General features: G+C 58.2%; 5 protein-coding genes across 5 annotated transcripts in view; 1 reads left to right on the forward strand and 4 right to left on the reverse strand.

Annotated features, from left to right (window-relative positions):
- Positions 1–1,010: 1,010 nt before the first annotated feature.
- DICSQDRAFT_63825 (DNA replication factor C, large subunit) lies at positions 1,011–3,733 on the forward strand (the record flags this gene model as incomplete). The annotated part of the gene is made up of 11 exons (XM_007367187.1): positions 1,011–1,168; positions 1,236–1,377; positions 1,426–1,842; positions 1,904–1,957; positions 2,016–2,275; positions 2,330–2,467; positions 2,527–2,940; positions 2,997–3,159; positions 3,216–3,367; positions 3,422–3,533; positions 3,587–3,733. 11 exons carry the CDS (start codon positions 1,011–1,013, stop codon positions 3,731–3,733), a joined length of 2,157 nt encoding a protein of 718 aa, XP_007367249.1.
- A 243-nt stretch (positions 3,734–3,976) lies between these two features.
- Positions 3,977–6,324, reverse strand: DICSQDRAFT_127952 (uncharacterized protein; the record flags this gene model as incomplete). Its single annotated transcript, XM_007367188.1, has 19 exons — positions 3,977–4,011; positions 4,180–4,238; positions 4,294–4,380; positions 4,406–4,468; positions 4,521–4,583; positions 4,642–4,704; positions 4,752–4,823; positions 4,872–4,934; positions 4,986–5,048; positions 5,102–5,167; positions 5,226–5,291; positions 5,342–5,404; positions 5,455–5,520; positions 5,573–5,635; positions 5,691–5,756; positions 5,806–5,868; positions 5,894–5,988; positions 6,047–6,199; positions 6,256–6,324. The coding sequence occupies 19 exons, from the start codon at positions 6,322–6,324 to the stop codon at positions 3,977–3,979; spliced, it is 1,338 nt and encodes a 445-aa protein (XP_007367250.1).
- Positions 6,325–8,586: 2,262 nt separating this feature from the next.
- DICSQDRAFT_108072 (uncharacterized protein) lies at positions 8,587–9,811 on the reverse strand (the record flags this gene model as incomplete). The annotated part of the gene is made up of 2 exons (XM_007367189.1): positions 8,587–9,492; positions 9,561–9,811. The coding sequence occupies 2 exons, from the start codon at positions 9,809–9,811 to the stop codon at positions 8,712–8,714; spliced, it is 1,032 nt and encodes a 343-aa protein (XP_007367251.1). The 3' UTR covers positions 8,587–8,711.
- A 300-nt stretch (positions 9,812–10,111) lies between these two features.
- On the reverse strand, positions 10,112–11,490 carry DICSQDRAFT_137897 (uncharacterized protein). The gene is made up of 3 exons (XM_007367190.1): positions 11,450–11,490; positions 11,092–11,397; positions 10,112–10,485 (listed from the first exon to the last, which is right to left on the reverse strand). The coding sequence occupies exons 2-3, from the start codon at positions 11,137–11,139 to the stop codon at positions 10,249–10,251; spliced, it is 285 nt and encodes a 94-aa protein (XP_007367252.1). The 5' UTR covers positions 11,140–11,397; positions 11,450–11,490; the 3' UTR covers positions 10,112–10,248.
- Positions 11,491–12,814: 1,324 nt separating this feature from the next.
- Positions 12,815–15,466, reverse strand: part of DICSQDRAFT_181599 (alcohol oxidase) — a 3,801-nt gene continuing 1,149 nt past the window's right edge. Inside the window, exons 7-11 of the mRNA XM_007367191.1 lie at positions 14,368–14,579; positions 14,188–14,305; positions 13,648–14,121; positions 13,147–13,590; positions 12,815–13,089 (exon numbers count right to left, since the gene is read on the reverse strand). Coding sequence (XP_007367253.1) covers positions 13,004–13,089; positions 13,147–13,590; positions 13,648–14,121; positions 14,188–14,305; positions 14,368–14,579 — 1,334 coding nt within the window. The 3' untranslated portion in view covers positions 12,815–13,003. The remainder of the gene's footprint in view (positions 13,090–13,146; positions 13,591–13,647; positions 14,122–14,187; positions 14,306–14,367; positions 14,580–15,466) is intronic.

Consider the following 15,466-nt stretch of genomic DNA (forward strand, 5'->3'; position numbering starts at 1 on the left):
TCAGAACGGCGTTCAGCGTCGCGCGGCCGGCACCGCGCAAGCTGCAGCAATAGAGATCAGTGAGCCTGCTCTGCCGTCCTAAGCGTGTACCGGATTTCACAGTGGATCAACCCACTAAGGCGACGATGAGCAAGACAGGCGAGTACCCTCCGTTTTTCGTTGTATCACGCACGCCCTGACCGACTGTCCAGGAAGCCCAAAAAGGCTGTGAAACCGTACGTCATCCCACTGTGCTCCTGTCCTGCGCGTTCGACCGCGCTCTCATCCACGATGCTCCGCAACAGGAAACCGAGCCCTGCAAAGGCCAAGCCTGCCCCCGCAGCGAAGGCGCCACCTGTGAGTCCGTTCAACCCAGAACAGCAGAGCGCGTAGCAGGGCGCGTAGCGGGACGCTGGTGGACGATCGCTGTAGGGCTCGAGCGCATCTGACCTTGCCCTGACAGAAACTCAAGAGCGCACAGGCGATGGAGGTCGACGGCGACGAAGATGACGAAGCACCCGTCTCGGCCCCTCTGAAGCGCAAGGCGAAGGTCGTCATCTCGAGCGACGAAGAGGACGATGAGGCTCCCCCGCCGAAGAAGCAGGCCACGTCCACGAAAGCAAAGCCGAAGAGGGCGGAGAAGGAAGAGCCCGCCCCGCCCAGGAAGGCCTCCCCGCGCAAAGCTCCGGCGCGGAAGAAGAAGGCAAAGGACGACGACTTCGTCGTGGACGATGACGAAGACGAAGACGAGGACTTTGAGGCGGACGAGGACGACGCACGCGGGAAGAAGAGGGGCAAGAAGCCTGCCCCCGCTCCTGCTCCAGCGAAGACGAAGAAGCCCCCCGCGAAGTCGACGCCCGCGAAGGTCACCCCCGCAAAGACGGCAATGGCCAAACCGAAGGACGAGGAGAAACCTGCCAAAGCGGAGGACCAGCCCGCCCCCGCAAAGAAGCCAAAGTGCGTCTCGGTCTCACCTCCCCGCTCTCGCTCCTTGCTGACAGACGGGCCATCGGGGGCGCAGCTGGTACGCGATGAAGACCGCGCGCGCAGGCCCCTCCGCCCCGGGCTCGAAGCAGATCCCGATGGCGCAGGACCCGAACTGCCTCGCGGGCCTCTCGTTCGTCTTCACGGGCGAGCTGAGCAGCCTCTCGCGCGACGAGGCGGTCGAGCTCGCGAAGCGCTACGGCGGGTGCGTCGCATCTTCCCCGCATCCTGCCTCTGCATGTAATCTAACCGGCCACGTTTGAATGATTCAGGCGGGTAACAGGCCAGCCGTCGTCCAAGACGTCGTACGTCGTCCTCGGGGCGGACGCGGGGCCGTCGAAGCTGAAGGCGATCGCGAAGAATAACCTCAAGACGCTCGACGAGGACGGCTTCTTGGCGCTCATCGCCACCCGCGTGACGGACCCTGCGAGCCTCGACGACAAGACGCGGAAGAAGATAGAGAAGGAGGAGGAGGCGATCCGGCAGAGCGCGCGGGAGATGGAGGCGCGCGAGAAGGCCGCCTCGAAAGCCGCCGCGGCCACCGCCCCAGGAGGAGCAGGAGGAGCGGGTGCTGCGGCACGGACGGCGAGCGAGAACCTGCTGTGGACGGCGCGGTACGCGCCGCAGAGCCTGAAGGAGATCTGCGGGAACAAGGGCCAGGTGGAGAAGCTGCAGACGTGGCTGGGCAGCTGGGCGGCGAACGTGCGGAGCGAGTTCAAGAAGCCGGGCAAGGACGGGATGAACGTGTTCAGGGCGGTGATGATCACGGGCCCGCCGGGGATCGGGAAGACGACGAGCGCGCATCTGTGCGCGAAGCTGGCGGGGTTCACGCCGGTCGAGCTGAACGCGAGCGATGCGCGGAGTAAGAAGCTGGTCGAGGTAGGCGCGCTTTGTGTTTTTGCGACGTGGGGGCGAGGCGGGCTGATGTGCGCGCGTGCAGAATAGTACGAACATCATGAACACGTCCCTCGACGGGTGGATGTCGGGCGGACAGGTGAGTTGTTGAACATCTTGCGGTACAATTTTCGTGCTCACGCCCGGAGGGGTCCCAGAAAACGAACGCCGCTGGTGTGACGATCACCGACAAGTCCTGCCTGATCATGGACGAGGTCGACGGCATGTCCGCCGGGGACCGCGGCGGCGTCGGCGCGCTCGTTGCGCTCATCAAGAGGACCAAGATCCCGATCATATGCATCGCGAACGACCGCGGCGCGCAGAAGCTCAAGCCGCTCGTCTCGGCGACGTACAACCTCACGTTCAGGAGGCCGGAGGTGAACATGGTTCGGTCGAGGATTATGAGCATCTTGTTCAAGTGAGTCGTGCGCCTGGGAACTCTGTCGGGTAGAGAGCTGATTTGGGGGAGTAGGGAGGGGATGAAGATCCCTGCGAACGTCGTGGACCAGCTCGTCCAGGGCGCGCAGGCGGACATCCGGCAGGTGCTGAACATGCTCTCGACGTGGCGACTGGCGAACAATACTATGGACTTTGATGAGGGCAAGAACCTGTGAGTGCCCAAGAACCCACCCTGCCTCTCCGTGCGATGTGGAGCTGACGCAAGTGCAGTGTGAAGATGAACGAGAAGTACACGGTCATGACCCCCTTCGGGGTCATCAACAAGATCCTCGGCCCTGGGATGTTCTTGCCGACGACGCGCGAGACACTGGGAGACAAGATGGAAATGTACTTCCACGACCCGTCGTTCGTCCCGCTCTTCATGCAGGAGAACTACCTGAAGACCCAACCCTCGCGCATCCGGAACCTCGACGGGCCCGAGAAGACGCTCAAGCATCTCGAGCTCATGGACAAGGCCGCAACGTCGATCTCAGATGGGGACATCGTCGACAGCCTCATCCACGGTCCGAACCAGTACTGGTCGCTCATGCCCCTTCACGCCGTCTGCTCGACCGTCCGCCCCGCGTCGTTCTTGTATGGCATGGGCGCGGGCTATGGCGGGCCGAACGCCATGTCGTTCCCTCAGTACGTGTCTCCTGCTGGCTCCGGGGTGTACAGGACTGAGCAGGGTTGCGACACAGGTGGCTCGGGCAGAACTCGAAGCAGTCGAAGCTCAGCAGACAGCTAACGGATGTGCAGGCCCGGATGCGGCTCAAGGTGTCGGGCGACAAGTCGGAGATCAGGCAGTCGTACATCCCGTCCCTGTTCCCGCATATCGTCCAGCCGCTCATGGAGCAAGGAGCGGTACGCGACTTGCATCGGATCTCCTCGTGCACGATGACGCTGACTACGCGATGCAGAGCGCGGTGGACGAGACGATCGAGTTCATGGACGAGTACTTCCTCACACGCGAGGACTGGGATACGATCGTCGAGCTCGGCGTCGGGGACCACAACGATGCCGGCGTGCTCAAGAAGATCTCGACGGCTACGAAGACGTCGTTCACCAGGAAGTACGCTATGACATTTGACATTCGCTCAATTAGAGACTGATGTCTTTCGACTAGGTATAATTCTCGGGACCACCCTGTAGCTTTCCACAAGGCAGAGGCCCTCGGGAAGGCTCCGAAGAAGCTCGCCGCGGCGGGACCTGCACCAGACCTTGAGGAGGCCTTTGACGTGAGTTCTATCCTACCGGAAAATGAAAGGAACGCTGATGTATGCCCTTAAAGGTCGATGACGAAGTGCCGGAGGCTGAAGAGGACGAGAAGCAGGAGACCGATGATGATCCCGAACGCGACAGCCTCATCAAAGCCCCCAAGAAGGGCAAAGCCGCCGCAGGGAAGGGTAAAGCCCCTGCCAAAGCGAAGAAGAGTTGATTGGAAGGAAGGATAGTCCAGCCCTATGTCCCTCGTATTGCTATCGTATGTTCGGTTCTCGTCTTGCAGTATAATTCTCTTGTATCAGACTTGTAGTCATGTACCAGTTCCTCCGATTGGTTTCAGAGCCGCCGAATACAGTCGCTGCAAATCACCAATCAGAATCAAGGACGATGCCAGTCCCAAAATCATTCCCGTTCCACAATTTATCGACTAACGACAAGCTACATAACCCTTTTCAATCTACGGCGACAGGAGTCCCAGCGCCGCAGAATGAGCTATCGTACACCGTAAGAGACATGCTGTCCCAATCCCAACTCGCGTTGAGCGGAGACGGGTAGCACAAGAAAGGAGTGCATATGGATGAGTCGTTCGAGTCCGCGTATACATTCCGTTGTCTTTTTTCGAGTCGTTCCCAGAGGAGCACTGTGCCACCAGGTGCTTACTTGCGGCTGCGGCTGTCTCCGCGGCCACGAGAGCCAGAGCCATGGCGGCGGGCCTCGAGCTACATAGGGGCAGATCAGTCGCATGCAATGTTAATCGCAGGGAGGCAAACGTACCGCGCGGCGGTCGCGACTGTCTCCGCGACCGCGGCTACCGGAAACGTGACGGCGAGCCTCAAGCTTCCTTCACGTGTCAGAAGGATCCTTGTAAGGCATGCAAAAGACTCACAGCGCGACGGTCCCTGCTGTCACCGCGTCCGCGGCTGCCCGAGCCGTGGCGGCGAGCCTCGAGCTGAGATGTTGTCTGTCAATGGTGGCCTGAGAAGAGGATGCTATCGACATACTCCACGACGGGTCCTGCTATCGCCACGGCCGCGACTGCCGGAGCCATGACGGCGGGCCTCCAGCTGAAGAAACCACATAATTAAGTACAGAGCGATGTGGACAACTTGGCAAGGTGCCTACCGCGCGGCGGTCCCTGCTGTCGCCGCGACCGCGGCTGCCCGAGCCATGACGGCGAGCCTCAAGCTGCTTGGATGTCAGAATGATCCATATATGATGTGCGAGCGACGTACAGCGCGGCGGTCCCTGCTGTCACCGCGACCGCGACTTCCGGAACCATGGCGGCGGGCCTCGAGCTGGAAGGGCTAGTGATCAACTAGAGAGCGACGTGTCAAACTCGAAAGGGTGCCTACCGCACGGCGGTCCCTGCTGTCGCCGCGACCGCGGCTCCCGGAGCCGTGACGGCGAGTCTCAAGCTGTTTCAAGATGTCAGCATTCTCCACACAAGGCATGTGTGAGCAACGCACAGCGCGGCGGTCCCTGCTGTCACCACGGCCACGGCTCCCAGAATCATGACGGCGAGCCTCGAGCTATCATACTAGGAGTTAGAAAGCGAATTGCAAGACATTCATTCGGAACGTACTCCACGGCGAGTCCTGCTATCGCCGCGGCCGCGAGAACCTGAGTCTCCGTGACGGCGAGCCTCGAGCTGCAGAATGAGACGATCAATCCCTGAGAGATGCGTGACTATCTGAAGTGGCGCGTACCGCACGACGATCGCGACTGTCTCCACGACCGCGACTGCCGGAGTCGCCGTGGCGGCGAGCCTCGAGCTATGAAGGTTTGTAAGCAAAAATAGTGGAACATTGTGTTGGTGGCATACTGTACGGCGGGACCTGCTATCGCCACGACCGCGACTCCCAGAGCCGTGACGACGGGCCTCGAGCTAGTATTTGGTTAATAAAGCGTTCAGGTGATAACAGGCTAGTAACGTACTTCACGACGAGTCCGACTGTCACCGCGGCCGCGAGAGCCTGAGTCTCCATGACGGCGAGCCTCGAGCTTCAATACTCTGTCAGAGGCCTATACCTAAGTGATCGTGTGATCAACTTACAGCGCGTCGGTCCCTGCTGTCACCGCGGCCACGGCTTCCGGAACCATGACGGCGGGCCTCGAGCTGGACAGGGTATGATTAAATGCTGATCTATATGAGAACTTGGAAGGTTGCCTACCGCACGGCGATCCCTGCTGTCGCCGCGACCCCGACTGCCAGAGTCGCCGTGGCGGCGAGCCTCGAGCTATTTCAACCCGTCAGAATTATCCAAATATGATGTGCGAGGGACCTACAGCGCGGCGATCCCTGCTGTCACCACGACCGCGACTTCCGGAACCATGGCGGCGAGCCTCGAGCTAGAAGCAGTAGCTGTTAGTCTACTGTTTTAACAGCGTCAAAGGCATGCATACGTCACGACGGGTCCTGCTGTCGCCACGACCGCGGCTGCCGGAGTCGCCATGGCGGCGAGCCTCGAGCTGGCAGAGCGAACTCAGAGTCAGTCTCGGCAAGCGAGGGTGATGCAAAAGTACATACTCCGCGACGGCTACGGCTGCCTGAGTCACCACCGTGACGGGGGTCCCGAGCTTCGACCTTGGCGGGGCTTCGGCCTCTGACAGGGATGTCCACTACGATGCCCTTGTCGACGAGAGCGTTAGTGGGTGAAGCGACCTCGACGCTACCCGGAAGCTGCGAGAACAAAAATAAGAGAGGGAATGGATGAGATGAGCTACACCATAGCTCACAGGAACAGCGGCAACGGACGAAACGACCGCCGCGATGACGAGCAAAATGAAGTTGTTCTTGAACTGCATGTTGATGGAAGCGAGGAGGTTGACCCAGTTGTACTTGGAAGTAGCTAGAGATGTGAGGCTGGAGGAGGATCGTCTTCGACAATTCTCTTATATACCGGCATGGTGTCGCCCAGAGATTCCCTGACGATCTCCTGTCCAATTTTTGAACAGGGAGCGTTGAGGCTAAAAGTGCTTGGAGATGGTGCAACACCATCTTGGCATTGAGAAAATTCGTGTTCCTCGCTGCGCCTACAGGAAAACGCAGTGGCAGCTCTCCGCTCCACCATAAGTTCTTGGCACTACTGTGGGAGCAGTCGTAAGAAACTAAATATAGATCCTCTACCTAGTACTCAAACTAAGGTGCACGTACGTCGAGTTTGATGTTCTATCCTGTAAGGTAGAGCCTGTAAGTGGTGCTCGTGACAAACGTCTCGACATGACCTGTGTCGGCCGAGCGACTCGTAATGTTCACCAATCCGACGGACCGGTCAACACGATGCTGGAACAACTATCCTATTCTGTTAGCCATGTGAGAAACAACCTATGCATGTGGATCTGGGAAAGCCTTGACGTTAGGGCGTACAGCGAAGAAAGATCACTTGAGACTTGTCGACGGACGATTATGGTAGGCATCGAGCCCGACAGGCTGTCAGATGCAGTCGGTGTTCACATAGAGCAAACAGTCCGGTCTTGGCGCATAAGAAATTACCTGAGTTCCCGCTGCGCGCGAGCGGTGGGATCCACACGTCAGACGGACAGGGCTTCGAGAATAATCTTCACACGACGTCCCTAGTCACGTTGGACAGTCACGTAGGTTCGTCAACAACGAACGCTATAGCTCAGACAAGTCAGTGTTAAGCATCTTCACGTTCAGTGATGAGACTTCCAGGACTTACGATGAGACAGTCTTGATCCGAGCGCGAGAACAGCGCGCCTATTCTCGGACTAATGTGTGGGGCAGTGAGTTAGACGTATGTCTCGCTTCGTTATGGTGTCGCTGTCACTTATGAGAGACTCACAGATGAGAGCAAAGATGCCTAAGGCACATCATTCTGGCGATTCCCACCAAAAGACAGTTCCACCAGCGCAGACTTGCTGCGCGTTCTCATGGTCATGTCCGCTTCCCCGCCCTCTACACACAATCGGTGGATTCAAAAGAATGCGACGCCCCATATTGCACAGGCGCAAGGCGGCCGCAGAGGGTACTCAACGACCCAGACACCACCACCTTGTGCCGATGCAGGAATATCATGGGGATAGTCCCCTGCTCAGTAGAAAGCGGCACCGAAGCAGAATAGTCCTTCGTCTACGACTCCTGCGTGAGACAAGAGGCCGGTCTGGCACCGCAATGTGTTTACTTGGCTGGAGTACAACATCCGGTGCGATCACGTCAGGCCTCGCGCATGTACCGGATCCATGGTAACGGGCTCAGGTCCCGAGCACTCATATAGTTGAGCAATCTCATCACGCAAGATGCGCCGTCGCATTCGTACAATGCAAAGAGACTTGGCCACACAAAAGGAGTTTGTAGCGTACACCGTTGTCTCCGCACGTACGCAGCCATCCGCCCGGCATGCGACAAACCACTGTGCACCATGTGCACAGTGCGTAGACATTTTACAGGAAAGAATCAGTCGTCGCGGACACTCACCGGAGCATCACTCATCGAGTGCTGCGGAACCCTTCTCCTCGGCCCTGTCGTGTGCCACACTCGTCTGAGAAGCCCATAGGATGACGTCCGGTGCGCGAGATTGAAATGGAATTTCTGGGAACAGAGTGCACAACGTAGCCCAGAGGTGCATGAAAGTACAACACACCACGACCGGTTCCTAGTTCAGCTACCAGGTCGAAGCTAATATTTTCAAAATTGGACGACTCACTAAATCTGAAAGAGAGACAAGCCACTGAACGGCAGTGGCAGATGCGAAGACGGCTCTCCGCATCCCGACCGGATTTGAAACATACTGACGGGCCGCTGTCGTTTTCACTATGCCAAGCCCGAGTGACATAAGGATCGCCGAACGTCCGCTTCACTGCGCTTGTCGCAGGGAGTCCGAAACCGAATTTGCTGGAAAAAGCTCCTGCTGTTTGGTATTCATGCAATAGTATTGCGATATGCCAAGTGATCGATAACAAATTGACAGCGAGCTTGAATGGTATACTGGTATACACGTGCAGTGTCCATGAACTTCATGCGATGCAAAGTAACGTCCGAGACTAGGACGACTGTCAGCACTTGCCACAGACGAACTCTCTTTTTGCCGAGCGCAGGACAAGGACATACCTCTAAAAGCTTGTGTGCGATACAAGGAACAACTCGAGGAGGGTCGACAGGGAGGCCATGAGACACGATGCCTCACCGCGCCCTCCCATCCTCCTCCCCGAAACACAATCAACCCCAAACCCTACTACAACTTTGGCGACACCCTGGGAGACATCTTTCCAAGCGCTCCCATCCTCTCACCCGAAAGGTACATCGCCTCGCCCTTCTCCAGGTCGACGTTCTCGAGGATGACACCAGCTGCGCTCGCGGGAGACCCCTGGCCAAGCCCCGTCAACCCAAGCCCGACCATCGAGTCCGACACACGGTTCCTGTCCTTCTCTTTCTCCCTCTCCTTCTCCTCATCGGGCTGTGTCTTGGGCTTGTGCTTCTGCGCCCGTCCCCGTTCGCGCTCCTCGCCCCCCGCCGCCGCCACTGCCGCTCCTGCTCCACGTCCAAAGCGGCTCCTCCTGTCCCTCCGCACAGAGATGTGGGAGTACGAAGAGAAGGTCGTGATGATCATCCAGAAATTCACCAGCCCGAACACGAACACAGCCGAGATCGCGACCCGCACCCCCAGCGCCTGCGTCCGACTCAGCGGTGCGTATCCCCCTTGGGGGTCCGCAGCGGAGCCAGTGCGCCAGACGAACGACAGGATGGCGACGCAGAACGCGATCATCGACCACGCGAGCCAAACGGCGGGGGTAGCGAGGAGTACCCAAATGTTCCAGAGGAGCGCTGCGCGGGTTTTGCGCGCCTCCTCCGCCCAGCGGCTTGCGCGGTCCATGGAGCGCATCGTCCCGAAGTGCACGATGTACACGCACCCAAACGAGAGCGAGATGAGCGCGCAGACGAGCGAAAGCAGCGCGGACCAGCGCGTGAGCGGATCTCCCGCCGCCTCTGGGATCTGGAAGATCGTTAGGATGGTCCTGTGTAGCAGAAGGGGGCGTAAGCGTCGGCGCGTAGCATGTTAGGAGGCCAGGATGTCAATGCTTACGTGCATAACAAGGCGGAGACGAGGTTGAACGTCTTCCACTCGCGCATGAGTGTGTCCACGAAGTTCTCCCACGAGATCTTGAACCGCGCCAGAGCTGGCGACACCATCGGCGGCGTCCACTCCTCCGGGTACGGCAGCCCATTCGGGAGGGGCTTCGCGTTATTCGTCGGGGTCGCGAACCCGGTCGCGATGACAGCGTCGACGGAGGGGTCGTGGGCGAAGTCGCCGCACGCGTCAATGAGCCGCTGCATCTCGGGCTTGCTGAGCTCGGCGTCCTCAAACACGCGTGCGACGCGCTGCCAGTAGAGCGCGGGGAGGTGGAGGAGGAAGTTGAGGTACAGTATGCGCGGCAGGGTGTATGTGAAGAAGAAGTTCGTTTCGTTGACGAAGGCGCGCCAACCTTTCCGTTTTCTGTGGTGCTTTGCGTCCTCGTCTTCGTCCTCGTCAGCGGCCTTGCGCCTCCGTATGGGACACAAAGCTGCAGCGAGACGAGATAGCAGCGGCAGCGTCGATGGGAGCTCTGCACCGGATTTCGGGGAGAAGGCCGGAGAGGGGGGTTCAGAGGGTCGTGTTGGGGAACGCTCGCGGCGAAATCCGAACCAACGTATATGCGAGCTAAAGGGATCAGGGGGTATGAAAGGGTCATCGCGGGTATGATTGCGATGTAAGTTAAAGCCGTGGAAAACCCTCAGGGGCGACGCTGCGCGCGACTGGGCAGGAGAGCGTGAAGACGGTGTCGGGAACGTATCCCGGGCGTGCATTGCAGGGGAGAGATTGTGCGTTGGGTGCCTTGCCCCCCCTTGGCCATGGCCACGTGAAGGAGGCGGGGACTGGCTGTACGCATGTCCACGGAGGGAACCCTCGCGTGAGCGGAGAGAGGGAGACGTGACGGCGGAGTCGCTGTGTCCAAAGCGACCTGCGGCAGCTGCGGCAGCAAAACGTGAGCACCTGCACATATATCTTTGGGACATACAAATCAATCTGCGAATCCCGAAACTCATAACGTCATCAACCAGTGAGTCTGGCCCTCTGCTGAGGGATACGGAACAACGCTAGCCCTGAAGCACTCGGCGGAAAGCGGATGTATGCGCCGCATACCAGAGCAAAAAGTATCGGACATGACTATATGCGTGCTGAGCTATGATGTTGAGGCCGTGCAGAGCACTACTTGACGTAGTGATAAAAAGGCCGCTCTGCATACGGAAAAGATGGGGCTTCACGCATCTCTCCGTGTTCCTCGGCAACTCGAAGAGGGAAGCCCCTCATCTGCCTAAACCAAGTTCACCAGACTGTCCGGACACGAGCCCTGCCTTCTTCTTCTGTTTTCCTTTTCATGCATGTTCGCAATGCCGGTTCTGAGACTAGCAAACAGCAAATTGCAGTGGACTGCTGAACGCCCTTAGCAAGGGACGATATGCATCCTAGGGCGTCACCGCAGTGTTTCGGTGTAGAGTATAGCGCGTAACAATCGCGCAACTCCCCGGCCATCCGTAGAGAAAGAACGCAGAAGGTGCGTAAGCGAAAGACTCACCAGGTCTGGTATTCGGGAAAGACGCAGGGAGAGAGCGCTCGCTCTCATTCCTTTGCCTTGGGGTATCCTTGGTAACCGAGGAGTCGGACTCGCTCTGTCGTATGGCTCCAGGAAGGGAATGCAAGGCCCCCAACGCCCCCAAGCTTCCGGAAGAGGAGTCAATGGAAGTGAGGGAACTTGATGCCTCAGCAGTTCTACGGGCATTGCGGCTGCTTGTCCTGATGCGGTCGAGGAGAGGGGTGGATTGCGATGGAAGGGCGGTAAGCTTGTCAGAGCTGGTCAGGTTGGACGAGGAGGAATGGGACTCTGTACCTGACGTTGAACGCAGTGAGCTGGAGGGCTGTGATACTTCACTCACCTTTCAGCCTCTCCTCCCCACTCTCCGACGGGAAGGGTACGGAGTTTGAGCGTTTGGGAGGCGAAGGACGCCCAGAAGGGGCGGCGGGGGAATCTGAGTTCGTCGGCGTTGACATCGCTAGCGAGGGGTAGTACCAGGCGTTGGGATCGTCAGTGGTCGTCACAGGCACGTCAATCGTCGCACTGAGGGGAGGCGTGTATGCTGTTGTACCGTTGTCGTGGTCAGGGCATGGAGGACTTTACAAGCGGGTATAAGGACGAAAACAGTCCCGCAGACAGCAAGTACCCACGGTTTCCCAAATGGGTAGTCCTACGCGTCGGTGGCAGCGGGCGCCTCGGACGCGCCTCGACGCGTCACATTAATCTTGCGCCGGTCCCCGGACCTCCTTGATGCGGCCACTGAATTCGACCTGAACAAGCGAAGTCCGTGCGCATATCTTCCTTGTACATGATCTGGTCTAACATACTGTGCTGCTTGATCGTCTCCGAGTCCATTTTATCACGCATACATTTAACCTTAACGGTCGATTCTGGCATACTTCCACCAACGTGGATACCACTGCGCCCCAGCCGTCTTCATTTGTTCTAATTAATGGTCAAGGAAACGAGGGAGACAAGGCTCAAGAGAAGCCAAGGGCGCTGTAAAGGGTCGGGAATGGTGCCAGTCTCCTCTCTCTTCCAGATGCACTCGATGCAAGGGTTTACGTGCCATAAATCATGTCGTATCCACGCGATATCAGCCTATCTTCTCCCCCACGAGAGCTACTTTTGGTCGAGTTTCAACGGGATGCGATGCGCATGCACCCCCGAAGTCTCGTCGTGGCCGCTGCAACTGGCGAGGCATGCTCGCCAATCCGTTACTCCGTGCATTGTACGTCTGACTGCATCCGATCCATCGAATCCCGGCAGATGGTGCAGGCGCTGAGCGCTGAACGCCGAACGAGCGCATGACACCGTAGATCGTCAGCCCGGTTTACATGATCTGTACTGCTACAGGCTGTCAAGATACTTGGTGGGAGCTGTATCTAGGAACGCATCAACTTGCGAGGCACACACCATAATGAAACAGGGTACCGATGACAGCAGGAAAGCTCATCCTTGTCTAGATCTCCTTGTGCAAATTCGATACGGTGGGGATACGGGTCGTGAAGAGTCAGTTCTCAGCTTGTGAAGGCGCCACTACAGTCGTTTGCATCTGGTGAACTGACATTCGACATTCACAAGTCCGTGGCTCAGCCTTCAGCGCTTACATAGCTTTGCGCGGTGGAAGCTGAGCAGCCTGTGAGCGGTAGCAAACCTTTGATGGTGCTTGGGCTCCTTGCCATTGGACATGGAGGAAATGGGTACACTACTCGGGGTCAGATGATCAGAGGGCATGGTATGGAGATTGCTTAGGGTAGGCTATTCGTACATACAACATAACTCGATGGTACATGCGCTGGTGGTACATACATAGACTGTTGGGTGGAGAATACAGTGTCTCCTGCGAGAAGGGTAGAATTACAGCTTGTTTGCTTATGGGTCACAAGCGAGCAACATGAACCGCCTAAGGGCTTCACCGCCGCGCCTGCGGAGACGCGGGCTTGCCGGTCGGGATGGGGGCATGCGGAACAGGGGCATGAGGGAGACGAAGCTTGAGGCCTGCAATTCGCGATGTCAAAAAACAGGGGTCGACACACTGTACCAGGAAGTGCTCACCGAGGTCCTCAGCAATGAGGTCAGCGCCCTTCTCGCCGACCAAGAGGGCGGACGAGTACGTGTTCGTGCCGAGGTTATCTGGGCATATCGAGAGGTCGACGCACTTGAGGTTCTCCGTACCGTAGACGTTGAGACGCTTGTCGACAACACCACCCTGCTCGCGCGGCTTCATTGCGCAAGTGCCGAGCGAGTGCCAGGTGGTCTCGACGTGGTCCGCAATCCAGTCGTCGATGGCCTTGTCATCCTCCTCGGTGTACTTGATGTCCTCGTGCACCTTCGACGCGTCGAAGGGCTCCGACGGGCGGTGCCACGTACCCATGTGGATACCGACGGTCAAGCTGTTCGGGAGTATCTCCCTCGCGGTCTTGATATCGATGTCGCGGCATGCCGCAGATGAGTCGGGGTGGAAGTGCGGGTGGTGCGAGGCGAGCTCCCCGCGGAAAGCTGTGGGCAAACGTGAGCGAACTGTAAAACTGCAGAGGCTCGAGAAAGCCCTCATACCATCCATGCGGCGGGCGACCTCACGCGTCTTCTTATAGCTCCAGCGGATCGGCGCGAAGTCGGCCTTGTTATTCATGAAGCCGGAGTCAAAGAACGGCTCGACGTATGGGTTGGCGCTCTTGATGTGGATCTTGCCGCGCGACGCGGGGTACTCGAGGTACTGGAACATCGTGACGTACTTTCCAGGCGGGAGGAGGGAGTGGTCCGCGTATGCGCCCGCGACGATGGAGCCGAACATGACAGGCTTGTCGGGCTTGTCCTTGAAGTAGCGGTCCCAGAGCTCGTTGAACTCGGGGCCCATCTCCTTCAGCTCCTCCTCGGTGGGACGGATCTTGAATCCAGCGTCGATGGCGTTCGATGAGAGGCGCGCCTTCTCCGGGCTGGTCTCCCACTCGGCGAAGAGCTCCTTCTGGACCTCCTTGTCGCCACGGAGGAAGTCGTCGAGGGTCGACGTCTCATTCGAGACACGATAGACTAGGAAGTTGAGATAAGTGAAGACAATCAGCATCTTTCGCGGGCTAAGTCAGGAGAGCGACTCACTGGAGAGAGTAGTGTAATGGTCCTGGTACTCCTCACCGACGCCCGGGAGGTCACTAACGACGGGGATGTTCAGCTTGTTCAGGAGCTCGGCGTTACCGACACCAGAGCGCTCGAGGATCTACGCCAAAGACCGATTTAGATCCATGTCGCACGACATACAGGGCCCGAAGATTCGCTCACCTGCGGAGTACCGAGCGTACCGGAGCTCAACACGACCATCTTGCGAGCCTTGACGATGGTCTCGACGACCTGCCCATTGTTCGCACGATTGCGCGAAGGCACATAGGCGACACCGACGGCCTTGTTGTTCCCGTCGAAGAGGACGCGGTTGACGCGCGCGTTGCAGCGGAGATAGAGATTACTCTGCACGTCCATGACGCTGTGGACATACGCTGCGGGAAAGGATCATTACTCGGTTTACGTTATGGCTAAGTAGTATGGCCCATACCAGTTGCGGCATCGGAACGACGGCCGGTATGGCGATTGATATACTTCGCCCAGATCTCAGCGCCGTGAGCGGTCTTCAGATCCTGAATATCATCTGCCGCGAACGCGTGTCATCTTTTATTCAAGATGCGAAAACCTTGAGAATCTGAAACCTACCGCTATAGGGAACGCCAATGGCGTGCGCTGCGCGGAGGAAGTCTTGAGCCACAGGCTGAATCTGTCCACCGTTGCTGATGGCGATAGGGCCGTCGTAGCCGTGAGTGTCGTTGTTCACCGGCTTCTGGTAGTTCTCGAGACGCTTCATGAGGGGGAGGAGGTCGTTCGCGGTCCAGCCCTCCATCTTGAAGTCGTCTGTGTAGTATAAGTCAAGTTAACAGTTACTACTATACGTCCTCGACCAACTTACCCCAGTCGGAAGCGGATGCACGAGTGTACATCTGGAAGTTGATACTGGAACCACCGCCTAAGATATTCGCGCAAGGCACGATGGCCTGGCGACCACGGAGGTACGACGACTTCATGGTGTCCGTGTAGAACGTGGCTTTGTCATTCCTGGGATACTGTGGTAAGCGACCCTTCGTGACTCTGCAGGACCCAAAGGCACTTACACCCCATCGCGCTGCATGTTGCGCACGTAAATACCGGGGCGGTACACCCAGGGGTCATCGCGGTTGTTTGCACCACCTAGCACAACATAATGTCAAAGGCAAGACTTGGGCTCCAACAGGTCTGTACGTACCCTCAATGAGCATGACCTTGAGGGTGGGGTCGGCATAGGCGAGACGGCCAGCAACGACGGACCCAGCGGGACCACCACTGTGGGAAGGGTCAA

Source organism: Dichomitus squalens (assembly GCF_000275845.1).
Source record: "Dichomitus squalens LYAD-421 SS1 unplaced genomic scaffold DICSQscaffold_23, whole genome shotgun sequence".
In the NCBI taxonomy this organism is placed as follows: domain Eukaryota; kingdom Fungi; phylum Basidiomycota; class Agaricomycetes; order Polyporales; family Polyporaceae; genus Dichomitus; species Dichomitus squalens.

What these genes read in the sequence shown, in the direction of transcription:
- DICSQDRAFT_137897 (XM_007367190.1), bottom strand. Translation starts at nt 11,139, where the DNA reads ATGAGAGCGAGCGCTCTCTCCCTGCGTCTTTCCCGAATACCAGACCTG. An exon ending in TTTCCCGAATACCAGACCTG is followed by an intron (nt 10,486 to 11,091) that starts GTGAGTCTTTCG and finishes TTGCTGCCGCAG; the next exon opens with CTGCCGCAGGTCGCTTTGGA.